Source organism: Brassica napus, chromosome C4, assembly GCF_020379485.1.
Source record: "Brassica napus cultivar Da-Ae chromosome C4, Da-Ae, whole genome shotgun sequence".
Classification (NCBI taxonomy): domain Eukaryota; kingdom Viridiplantae; phylum Streptophyta; class Magnoliopsida; order Brassicales; family Brassicaceae; genus Brassica; species Brassica napus.
The window spans coordinates 18,609,223-18,621,692 of NC_063447.1; the positions used below are offsets into that span (position 1 = coordinate 18,609,223).

The 12,470-nt window shown below is 41.6% G+C and overlaps 2 protein-coding genes and 1 pseudogene across 2 annotated transcripts; 2 read left to right on the forward strand and 1 right to left on the reverse strand.

Annotated features, from left to right (window-relative positions):
- On the forward strand, window positions 1-759 carry LOC106416910 (pentatricopeptide repeat-containing protein At2g28050-like). The gene has a single exon (XM_048755564.1). The coding sequence runs from the start codon at window positions 1-3 to the stop codon at window positions 757-759; it is 759 nt and encodes a 252-aa protein (XP_048611521.1).
- Window positions 760-1,302: 543 nt separating this feature from the next.
- LOC125585859 lies at window positions 1,303-3,894 on the forward strand. The gene is made up of 3 exons (XM_048755565.1): window positions 1,303-2,538; window positions 2,606-3,583; window positions 3,889-3,894. Exons 1-3 carry the CDS (start codon window positions 1,303-1,305, stop codon window positions 3,892-3,894), a joined length of 2,220 nt encoding a protein of 739 aa, XP_048611522.1.
- A 5,770-nt stretch (window positions 3,895-9,664) lies between these two features.
- LOC106418563 lies at window positions 9,665-12,171 on the reverse strand (annotated as a pseudogene).
- Between the last annotated feature and the right edge of the window lie 299 nt (window positions 12,172-12,470).

The following is a 12,470-nucleotide window of genomic DNA, read 5'->3' on the forward strand; positions in this document are numbered from 1 at the left end:
ATGATGTTGTCGAGGTTTTCGAGTGAAAAGACTTTGACTTTGCATTTGTTGAACCTCAAAAAAAGCGATGAGGTCGAGTTAGCCAACGACTTCTTTCGTCTGATGGTCGCTTCGGATTTGGGTGTTGCGTCTGTCTACTCTTTAACAGTTGTCGTCTCCGCGTTGGGTTGCAACGGAGAGATCAAGAGGGGAAGAGAGTTGGTGGAGGAGGTTGAGACTATTAAGCCTAATATCGTCACGTTTAAGTCTATGATAGACTGTTGCGTCAAGAGATGGAACTTCGAAGAGTTGGGTTTGGTTCTTGAGTTGACGGAGAAGGAAAGCGTGAGTCTTGATCTCGATGCTTACAAGATTTTGATCGACGGTTTCGCTAGTTACGGTAAGGTCGAAGAGGCAGAGAAGTTGGTTTCGACCATGCACGATAAGCAGCTAAAGGTGGACACTTATCTGTATAACCTGATCATCAACGGGTTGGAGAAAGCGTTTGAGATACACAGCGTGATGAGTTCTCAAGGTGTTGTTTCGAACAAGTATACGTATTGGGGGTTGGTGAATGGGCTCTGCAAGGCAAGGAAAGTGTGCGAAGCTATGAGATTGACGGAGGAGTTGCGACTGAGCGAGTTTGAGGTTGACGAAGCAATGTATAGGACATTGATTGAAGGGTGTTACAGAGCAGGAAGGGTAGATAACGCTCTGGAGGTGGTGGCTGAGTGGTTAGGGAAGGATACATTCCTCATGGCAAAGTATTTGAAAGATTAGCTGATGCGTTGTCTAAAGTAGACCGGGAAGAGGCAGGAATGATGATGATTACATTCATTGTTAAGAGCGGCATCGAACCAAGTTCTTTTATTAAAACCAGATAGACGATTTCTTTAGTGTATGCGATTGTAAGTAAAGAATAACGAGAAAATGTGTAATTAAATACCAAACTATCTCAAATTCTCCAAAACAAATACAAACTTTTCGTTAACCCAAATAAATCACAAACTTATAATTATTGAGCCATACTAAGTACAAGTTTTCTCAATTTAATTTATCATCTAACCTCTGTTTGATATTACCGGTTAATGATGCGGTGTCGTTTTAAGAATAGAACACAAACCTAAAGAATAAAAAAACTATACAGTACTTCTAATCTACACGTACTCTTCTCTTCTTTCTCTGCTCATTGTAGAACCCTAACTCATCTCGTCTTTCTCTTTTCAATCATACTAAAACTCCATATCATCTCTTCTCCAAATCGTTATCATCTCTTCTATTTCCTCTCCTTCATTTTAAAACTGTAAATCGTTTTTCACTAACATGGTGATAAGGAAAAAGCTTCCAGTACGTCGAGGCGGATGTAGAGAACCTGAACCTCAACCTATTGCTGAAGGTGATGAAATAAGGTCGGCTGTATTTATAGGCTATAACAGAGATGAGTGTGAACCTGTACCCGGTGATGATTGCGAGGCTATTGTTGATGATCCTGGTGATGAGATCGAAGAATATGAGAATGAGGTTTCAGAAGAAAAAGGATGTGGCGTACAAACTGAAGAAGAAGCTTGTGAAGTTTTCTCATCCCACTTTGGAGATGTTGCAAGTAATGATGGAGACGAAAACGATGAGAGTGGAGATGATGATTGCTGGAATGAGGATAATAAGCCTGATCCTGTATCATCTGATGATGAGGAAGAAGAAGCGCGAAGGGATGCTTGTGAGAATGCAGCATCTGCCGATGAGGTCTTAGCGTTGGGGAAGACGTTTTCGTCTGCATCAGAGTTCAAGCAACCTCTTCTAAGGTATTTTCTGAAAACAAGATATGATATCAAGCTATACATATCAACACAAATGAAGCTTGGCGCTGTTTGTTCTGATACTGAGTATGATTGTCCTTGGAGAGTGTATTGTTCGTATGAGAAGAGGAAACATAAACTGCAGATAAAGGTTTATGTTAATGAACACGCTTGTATACGTTCTGGTTACTCTAAGATGTTGAAGCCTTCATCAATTGCACAGCTGTTTGCAGATGGGTTGAGGGTGAATCCTAAGCTTACAGCTAAGGAAATTGGTGAAGAGATCAAGAGAAAATACAACTTCATTGTTACTGAAGACCAATGTCAAAAAGCTAAGACTAAAGTCACAAGAGAAAGAAGAGCAAGCCATGAAAAACACTTTTCTCGTATCTGGGATTATGACACAGAGCTTCGAAAGACTAATCCGGGAACCATAACTGAAATAGTGACCATTCCTGGACAAACACCAAGAAGCAAGCAAAGGTTCGATCGTATCTACATTTGTTTTGAAGCACAACGTGCAGCTTGGAAGTCGACTTGTAGACCGATCATAGGACTAGATGGTGCATTTCTGAAATGGGATGTGAAAGGCCAATTGATTGCTGCTGTGGGAAGAGATGGAGATAACAGAATTGAGCCGATTGCGTGGGCAGTCGTAGAGATTGAAAATGATATTAATTGGGCATGGTTTGTGAATCACCTAAAAGTGGATTTACAACTCGGTGATGGGTGCAACTTCACATTCATATCCGATAAGCAAAAGGTAAAGATTTTGGCGTACTTTGTTTGTTTTTATAAACTCGTATCTTACATGTCTTTTTGTTTGAAAGGGTTTGGTGAAAGCTGTTCACCTCGAACTTCCCAATGCAGAACATCGTATGTGTGCGAGACACATTCTAGGAAACTGGAAGAGAGACAGCCACGACCCACAACTAGAGAGACTGTTCTGGAAAATAGCCCGTAGCTACACCTTAGGAGACTTTACAGAGCATATGAATACATTGAAGAGCTACAATCAGCTAGCACATCAAGCTCTACAAGCCACCAATCCACATACATGGTCTCGAGCTTACTTTAAGGTTGGTTCTTGTTGCAATGATAATTTGAACAACATGAATGAATCTTTTAACAAAACCATTCGCGAGGCTAGGAGAAAACCACTACTTGACATGTTAGAAGATATTAGGCGACAATGTATGGTACGCACAGCAAAATGGTCTATCATCGCTAATAGATTGAAGACTAAATACACAAAGAAGGCACATATTGCGATAGAAACTACCATAGCTAAGTCTCAAGATTTTATTAGATACATGGCTACGGGTGATGTCTATGAAATTAACTATCATAACTGCTCGTATAGCGTTGATATGGGTCTGAAAACATGTGGTTGTGGGATGTGGCAATTGAATGGAATTCCTTGTAACCATGCTGCTTGTGTGATAACAGCAAAGAAACAGAAAGTAGATGACTATGTTTCTGATTATTACACTACCATAAGATGGAGAAAAACTTATGAGTGTAGTATTAGGCCTGTGGAAGGGATGAAGTTATGGTCTATGCTGAACAGGTTACCAGTCTTGCCTCCACCAAATAGGTTAGGTAATAGAGGAAGACCAAGCACTTATGCCAGACGGAAAAGCACAAATGAATCATCCTCTTCCTCTAGTAAAACCAAGTTAAGCCGTGAGAAGCGTGTCATGACATGCTCTAATTGTAGAGAAGAAGGACATACCAAGCCGAGATGTTCAAAACCAAGCATTCAACCTGAACCTAAACGTCCAAGGGGTCGGCCAAAGAATGATCAGGTGCACTTTTATTGTCTGTCTGATTTTATATCATATCGATTCTAGAAAATCTCAAATTTTTATGTGTTCTATTAGGGAGGTTCAAAGGTGGATCATAAATTGGATCACAAGATTGATGGTCGTGTGATGCATCTGTTGTTTCTTTTGTTGTTTTTATCTGTTTCAAACTATCATGTGTTGCTGAGATATTCCTTTTTTCAAGAGATCGTTACTTATCTTGTCAAATTTGGATTACTTATGTTTTATGAAAACTATTCGTGTGTGCTTTTGTTACTGCCCTTTGTGATGGCCTTTCTTTGTATCAGTTGTAAGGTTAAAACAGTTTGCGCATATCCAAAAATGACAGAAAAAGTTTGAAAATAAAATAAAAGTCAATTCGCTCGTGCCGGGAAACACCACTTCTTGAGCTTCCTCATCCATCTCTTCTACTAGAGATTCCTTGGTGTCCACTTATCTTATGTAGTCCAAAGTCTCCTCAAAGTATGGTTTTCAGGTTGTGACCAGCAAAACCACTTGAACATATATAAAATCCTTACACTGTTGCAGGAAATAAAATTATAAACAAAAATCTATTTCATATCTAGCAATGTCCAATGAGAAAAGAAAGAAGAGATAATTAGTTTAGATGGAAGATTAGCTGCAGAAAGAAAGAGAAGACAAAGAAGACATGGTTCTAAAATGGATTAAAAGTATCAATTTGGAATTTTTAGCTTTTTGGTCTATTCTCAAATGACGTCATATCAACAAACAGAATATTAGATGGAGATTTAACGACAAATTAAGTTGACCAAAGGTGTACCTAATATAACCCAGTCAATATAAGTTTGTGATTTATTTGGGTTAATGAAAAGTTTGTATTTTTTTTTAGAGAATTTGAGATAGTTTGGTATTTAAATACACATTTTCTCAAAGAATAACTCTCTTATTGCCTCAAGGTAAAACTCACACAAAACCTCAAGATCTCACAAACTCATACAATCTATCATAACTCGATGAATGTATATATATAACAAACTAAAACATAAAAACTAGTCTTAAAACATCTCGCCATCTTTATTTTCAAACTTCGGATAGACTAGGATCTCCTTTAACTTGTATCGCAAGTCTTTAGTCTTGATCTAACATTTTCAAGCTTAACTCAACAATCTCCCCTTTAAGCTTGAAGTTTACTTGTCCCAAATTTAGAACACCGATGAACTCCCTCATTTCTGTAAACTTGATCTTGCCAAGTGCCTTGGTAAGTATGTCAGCTTTCTGCTTGCTCCCTGCTACATGCTCAACACAAACTTGTCCTTTCTCGACGCACTCCCGGATGAAATGATATCTTCTATGGATGTGTTTGCTACGCCCTTGGAAGACTGGGTTCTTTGTGAGTGATATAGCTGATTTGATGTCTACTCGAATGATCACCTTCTCACATTCTCTTCCGGTAATCTCACTTAGTATATCTTGAAGCCAGATTGCTTGTTTTGTTGTTTTTGTGGCAGCCATAAATTCAGCTTCGCGAGAGGACAACGCCACAGTCTCCTGCTTCTGTGAACACCAAGTGATAGGAATTTCTCCTAAATAGAAAATGTGTCATGTTACACTCCCTCCATCATCAATATCGACGTTGAGAGAGCTGTCATTGTATCCCACTAACGTTGGTATCTGATCAGTGCATCCATAATTTAGACTGTAAGAAGAAGTGCCTCGCAAGTATCTCAGAACATGTTTCAATGCAGAGTCGTGTGACTCCTTTGGATCGAGCATATATCTGCTTAGCACTCCTATGCTGTACGCAAGGTCAGGGCGAGTGTGAATTAGATATCGTAGGCATCCAATAGTTCTTCTGTACCTCTTCTCTTCAATAGACTTCTCCTCAGTAGATCTTGACAGCTTCAGGTTCATATCCATTGGCACACATGTTGAATTGCACTCATCCATTCCAGCCTCAGAGAGTATCTTGGACGCATACCTTTCTTGCCTCAATGTGATCCCATCATCATGTTGCATTACTTCAATACCCAAGTAATATGTCAGCCTCCCCAAGTCACTCATTTAAAACTTGGCTTCCATCTCCACTTTGAACTCAATGATCATCGCTAGATCATAACCTGTAACAAGCAGATCATCCACATAAACTGGTACAATGAGAAGATGATCCTTCCGTTGACGCTGGTATAAGGAAGCTTCTTTAGAACAGTGTGAGAACTTCAGCTCCATAAGAATCTGGTTTAACTTATCATTCCAGGCTCTAACAGCTTTTTTTAGGCCATACAGAGCTTTGGAGAGTCTGTACACTTTATCTTCTCTTCCTTTGACCACAAAACCTTCAGGTTGTGAGACATAGACCTCCTTTAGATCACCGTGAAGGAATGTGGTCTTTACGTCAAGATGATGAACCTCCCAACGGTTTGAAGCAGCCAATGCGATGATGAGTCGAATTGTTTCAATCCTAGCAACAGGAGCAAACACTTCGTCGTAGTCAATCCTGTGTCTCTGGACATACCCTTTCGCAACTAGTCTTGCTTTGTACTTGTTCACACTACCATCAGGGTTACGCTTAACCTTAAACACCCATTTAAGTCCAATAGGTTTAGCTCCTGCGGGTAGATCAACTAAGACCCATGTTTGATTCTTTTTAATAGAGGTTATCTCATCTCTACAGGCGTCCAACCATACCTTCATGTCTTTAGCTTCATCAAAGTCCCACGGCTCATCGTTAATGGACATTAGAAGCCACTCACACTCTGTCTCAGCTAGAAGGATGTAATTTGATAGATACTCTGGTGCTGTTTTTACTCTTGTAGACCGCCTTAGTTGAGGTTGATCACCTTCATCGTCTGAAATCTCCACAACCTCTTTATCCGGACCAGTATCAGCTTCCTCACTTCTCTGTTCTGTCTCCACAGTATCAGCTTCTTCTTTTCCTTCCACAGTTCTCTCGAGTTCTCTTAAGCCTCTGGTTCCATGTTCTCCAAGGTTGATACTAAACGTTCCAGCGTCGATCTCCTTATCTTGTTTGTTCCATCTCCACGCTTCTTCTTCCATAAATATCACATCTCGGCTTATTATGATCCTCTTACTCTTTGGATCAAACAAGCGATAGGCCTTAGTTCCAGGTTCTGTTCCAAGGTGTACTAGAGCTCGAGATCTGTCGTCTAGCTTCTTCCTGTAAGGAGACTCAACTCTTGCGTACCCGACACATCCAAACACACGTAAGTGTGATAGGTTCGGTCTGCTCCCTTTGAAAGCCTCATATGGAGTCATGGCTGGCAGGGTTCGTGTGGCTGTTCTATTGATGAGATACGTGACATGTCTTACGGCCTCGTCCCACATGTAATTTGGAACCCTCACGTGTTTCAAGACACTCCTCGTCATCTCTAGTATTGTGCTGTTTCGTCGTTCAACTACCCCATTTTGTTGGGGAGAATATGGCGCAGTAAGATGTCTTTGGATCCCATTATTTTCACAGAATGTGTTGAATTCTGATGACGTAAACTCTCCACCCCTATCAATTCGAAGAGTCTTGATGGAGATACCTGTTTCTTGTTCTATTGACGCTCTCAGCTTCTCGAACTTTCCAAATGCCTCACTTTTCTCCTTTAACAGAATAGTCCACATATAGCGTGTATGATCGTCGATAATCACAAAGACATACCTATTTCCTCCAAGCGTTGATGGTGTGATTGGACCGCAGAGATCACCATGTAGAAGTTCAAGCTTTTGTGAGGCTCAAAACGCTGTTGCTTGTGGGAAAGGTCCTCTTGATTGCTTTCCAAGTAAGCAAGAAACGCATGTCTTCTTTATAACATTAAACTTTGGCATTCCTGAGACCAGATCTTTGTCAACCATCAGTTTTATGTTATCAAAGTTGATGTGTCCTAACCTCACATGCCATTTGTTTGAGGCGTTGGTCGTTACTACTTGAAGACATGTTACGTTCTCAGCCTCTAGCGCCACCTTGTATAACCGGTTTCTTCCTCTACTTGTTCTCACTAGCAGCCTTCCCTCGCTGTCAAACACATTCAGAAGATCCTCCTTCATTCTGACTTCACATCCAGCTTCAGTCGCCTGTCCCAAGCTTATGATATTGCTTCTAAGAGCTGGGATGTAGTACACATTCGACATTCTCTTCTTTGCACCATCTTTGAAGATGAAATTAATAGAGCCCTTTCCTTTTATGTCAATGCGGGAGTCATCACCAAACTTAACTTTCCCCGTGATTGTCTCATCAAGTGTGGTGAAGTAGGAGCGGTCTCCAGTCATGTGGTTACTGGCTCCATTGTCCAGATACCACACATTGCTCTTGTCCAGACTTGTCTCAAAGGTATCAAGCTTTACTTTCTCCTCGTTAAGAAACACAACTTCATTCAACATCAACTCCTCTGCTTCATGTGTGTTGTCTTCTTCTTTCGTTTCTTGTGCATCTTGTATTAGCTTGAGTAGCCAATCTGGACAGTCACTTGCATAGTGTCCTAGCTTGTCGCACCGGTAGCACGTAATCCCCGTTGCATCTCTAGCAGCACTAACTCGCCCACGACCCCTTCCTCTATTATAGAACCTTCCACCACGACCGCGGCCTCTATTATTTCCATTAAAGGTCGTGTATATTGCTGATCCGTATTAGCATACATAAGTTTGCTCTGTTCTTCCCCTGTTTCTTCTTCCTCACCTACACGTTCTTCTTATGCCTTTAAACGACCGATGATATCTTCGAAGCTGGTCGTTTTGAGATCTAGAACTTGCTCCAATGCCGCTACAATGTGTATGTATTTCTTGTGTCTTCTATTTCTTCTCTGAGAGGCAGACTTTGAGGAAATCTCAAAGATCCTTACGGAAAAATCATCAATGGTCTCATTGTCTTTCATCTTTAAGCGGTCAAATTCCGCCATAAGTGTTTGTAGGCGTGCCTCCTTGACCCTATCAGCACCCATATGCCTTGTTTTGATAGCATCTCAAACCTTCTTTGCTGTGTCCAGTTCTCCTACTTGCGGAACAAGCGACTCATGTATGGATTGTACCAATAAGGCTAAGGCCATGTTTTTTCTTTCGTCATTTCCTTCTTCTGTCTCGATTATATCCCACGCCTTGTGTACCTTCAAGAGAATTTTCATCTTGATTGCCCATACAGTGTAGTTTGTAGAACTTAGTATAGGGCATTTTATCGAAGATGATCATGTCTCCTTTGGTTTTGTCGTAGCAACCGTAAGATCCCCCATCGTTTCAGTTGTGTGGCTCTGATACCACGTATTGAAACCAGATAGACGATTGCTTTAGTGTTTGCGATTGTAAGTAGAGAATAACTCTCTTATTGTCTCAAGGTAAAACTCACACAAAACCTCAAGATCTCACAAACTCATACATTCTATCATAACTCGATGAATGTATATATATAACAAGCTAAAACATAAAAACTAGTCTTAGAGATAAAGATCCTTTTTCTTGTTGTAGATAACTCCTAAAACATCTCGCCATCTTTATCTTCAAACTTCAGATAGACTAGGATCTCCTTTAGCTTGTACCGCAAGTCTTTAGTCTTGATCTAACATCTTCAAGCTTAACTCAACATCTTTGTGGCCTGAAATGAAGATGATATAAAGGGAGAGGAGAACTTATTAACAGACTTCGTACCTACAGACTGAGATTACAGGTCTTTGGATATGGTAACCTGGCTCAGTTAATTGGATATGGATTTAGGTATTAGACAGCAGAGATTCCCCATATTTGATTATATCTGAAAGATGTACATTTTTGAGAAGTCAATGGCTTAGGATATAATTATCATTGAGGATGCTTTGAGACTTTATACTATTAGTGAGTCTACGAGGATGACAATGACCCTTTGTTCATATGGTGCACTAGAGTTGGATAATGAAAATTTAGAGGTTCATTCCGTATTTTGAGTGGAATAATGATGAAGATGGAGGGAATGGGTTACAAACAGAAACAGGCTGAAGAAAGTGTAGTAGTAGTTGATAAAGATGATGAACAGGGAAGCATGAGTATAGGTCCTTACCGTATGATTGTTCCCATCTATATTTGCTTACTTTACACTTTTCTGCTTTACTTCATTTGCCAAAGAACATTGGTCACACATTTTGAATACAAAAACTTTTTATTTTGCAATCAGAACGATCCTTAATAGAAAAATATTATTTCTCGTTAAACAAGCTACTCATTTCCCCATAGAAAAAAAACATTGCAGATAGTTGGGGACAACAAATATGGCCATATGGATAGATGTGCAAACTTCATTACACCATGAGGCCCTCAGGTGCAGCAGCAGCAGGAGCCTTGGGTTTGGGTTTGTCAACAACGATGGCCTGAGTGGTCAGCACCATCCCCGCAACCGAAGCAGCGTTCTGAAGCGCACATCTCGTCACTTTAGCTGGATCAATCACTCCAGCCTCCAACAGATTCTCATAGGTATCAGTCATGGCGTTGTACCCTAGCTCCCATTCGCTGAACATAATCTTTTCCACCACAACTTCTCCTCAATTCCAGCGTTCTGCGCAATCAGTGCAGCTGATGCCACCAATGCCTGTTGTATTCAAACACACACATGAGATTGAATTTAAAACCGAATGTTTAAAACTAAGGAATCTTACCTTCTGTACTATATCAGCTCCCAAACGCTCATCAGCGTCCTCAAACGTCTCCTTAATGGCAGGAATCACAGTGGAGAGATGCACCAACGTGGCGCCACCACCGGGAACTATTCCTTCTTCAATAGCAGCGAACGTGGCGTTCTTTGCGTCCTCGATACGGAGCTTACGGTCCTCAAGCTCGGTCGCTGCTCCGACTTTAATGACGGCAACACCACCAGAGAGCTTAGCAATCCTCTCAGCGAGCTTCTCCGAGCCGTACACAGAGTCAGTCTCGAAGAGCTCCTTCTTTAGCTGGGAGATACGAGCTTGCAACTCGTCCTTGGAAGCTGCGTCGGCGATAAGCGTGGCCGAGTCCTTGCTGATAGTAACTTTACGAGCAATCCCCAACTGATCTATGGTCGTGTTCTCCACCAGCAGGCCCATGTCAAGGGCCTGGTATTCAGCACCCGTCAGGATTGCTATATCCTGAAGCATAGCTTTTCTCCTTTCTCCGAACCCAGGAGCTTTAACGGCGACAACGTTGAGAACACCACAGAGTTTGTTCACAACTAGAGTTGCTAACGCCTCCCCGGTGACATCCTCCACGATGATCAGCAACGGAGCTCGAAGCTGAGTGGTTTTCTCCAAGATGGGGATGATGTCTTTGATGGTGGTGATCTTCTGATCAGTGATCAGCACCCTCGCGTTCTCGAACTCGACGAGCAGCTTCTCGGGGTTGGTGACGAACTGAGGGGAGATGTAGCCTCTATCAATCTCCATCCCTTCTTCGACTTTGACGGTGGTCTCAAAGGAGGATGAAGACTCAATGGAGAGAACACCATCAGGTCCCACTTTGTCAATGGCGTCGGCGATCATCGCTCCCACAAGCTCATCGTTTCCAGCTGAGATTGTAGCCACGGCTTTGATGTCACTACCGCCTTTGACAGGTCTAGCCCTCTTCTCAAGCTCTTCTATCAAAGCTTGAACGGTCTTGTCGATTCCTCTCTTGAGGGAGACGGGATTGGCGCCGGAAGTGACGCTCAACAGTCCGTGTTTGATGATTTCCCGAGCCAGGACGGAAGCAGTGGTTGTCCCGTCGCCAGCAGAGTCATTAGTCTTACTCGCAACCTTTTATCACACAACAGCAAATCAATTACAATTTTCAGAAAATAACAATGAAAGATAAAGCTGTGACAACACACTAACCTCACGGATGAGCGCTGCACCAGCGTTCTCCATGGCGTCAGGTAACTCAATGGCCCTAGCGATGGTGAGTCCATTGTTCACAACCTTGGGGCTTCCAAATTCATCCAACCCAACATCCCTCCCTTTGAAAACATCAAAATGATAATAAGAGATATAGTTTTGTGGTACAACAAACACAATGAACAGAAGACACTAATAATAGTATACCTCTAGGGCCAAGAGTGAGACCAACAGCATCAGCAAGCTTGTCGATACCAGCTTGAAGAGCAGCTCTTGAGCTCTGGTCGAAAGTGATTTCCTTTACATTTGCTCTAACACTGAAACGTCTGCTTGCTTTCCTGTAGCTTACTCTCTGACCTTTCTGCTGACTTCCACCACTCAGCTTTCCCTGCACACCCACAAAGATATGATTATCCGTTAAGCCAGATTCAATCTCAATCGATTTCTTCTAGTTACACATACAAAGTGACAATTTTTTCACCAACCCATAAACCAATAAAGCATTTCAAGAAGCTGAACTGAGAAAGTAACCAACCCAGAAGCCAAACTAATTGAAACAGAATGAAGTGATTGTTGAATTTCAGACAAGTCTTTTACCTGTCGTGAAGAGCAGAGGACAGATGCGGAAGAGAGAGTGTTTGCAGTCGCCATTTTTCAGATTGCTCCCGTTCTGGGCTTTGTGAATAAGGAGATGGTTTACTCTGGAATGAAAGTGAGCGAGTGCGTTAGGGTTTAGATAGATAGATAGATAGAGCAGGTGAGAGAGAGAGAGATGATCCAGAAGATTCTTTGCATTTCGTAACGAGAACCGTTGATTTCACAAAAAGGCTTTTACTTAAAAGGCCCGCTTATGGCCCAAAACGCATTACAGTCCCATTCGAATTGTTGCATATATCCTCTTGTCTTTTCTTTAACATGTCGAGTGAGAACTTTGATTGGTTTAGCCACATTTTGTCGGCAAAGACACGTTGAGTAGTATATCACATATGACATCTGTTCTAAAAATTGGCCGCCTAGACGTCTGGGCGCTACGCTTCACTTTTCCGCCCCAATTTATGTCAAATCGGTTTAAAAAATCGCATATCCGATTTTTTCGCCTAGTCCGCCTA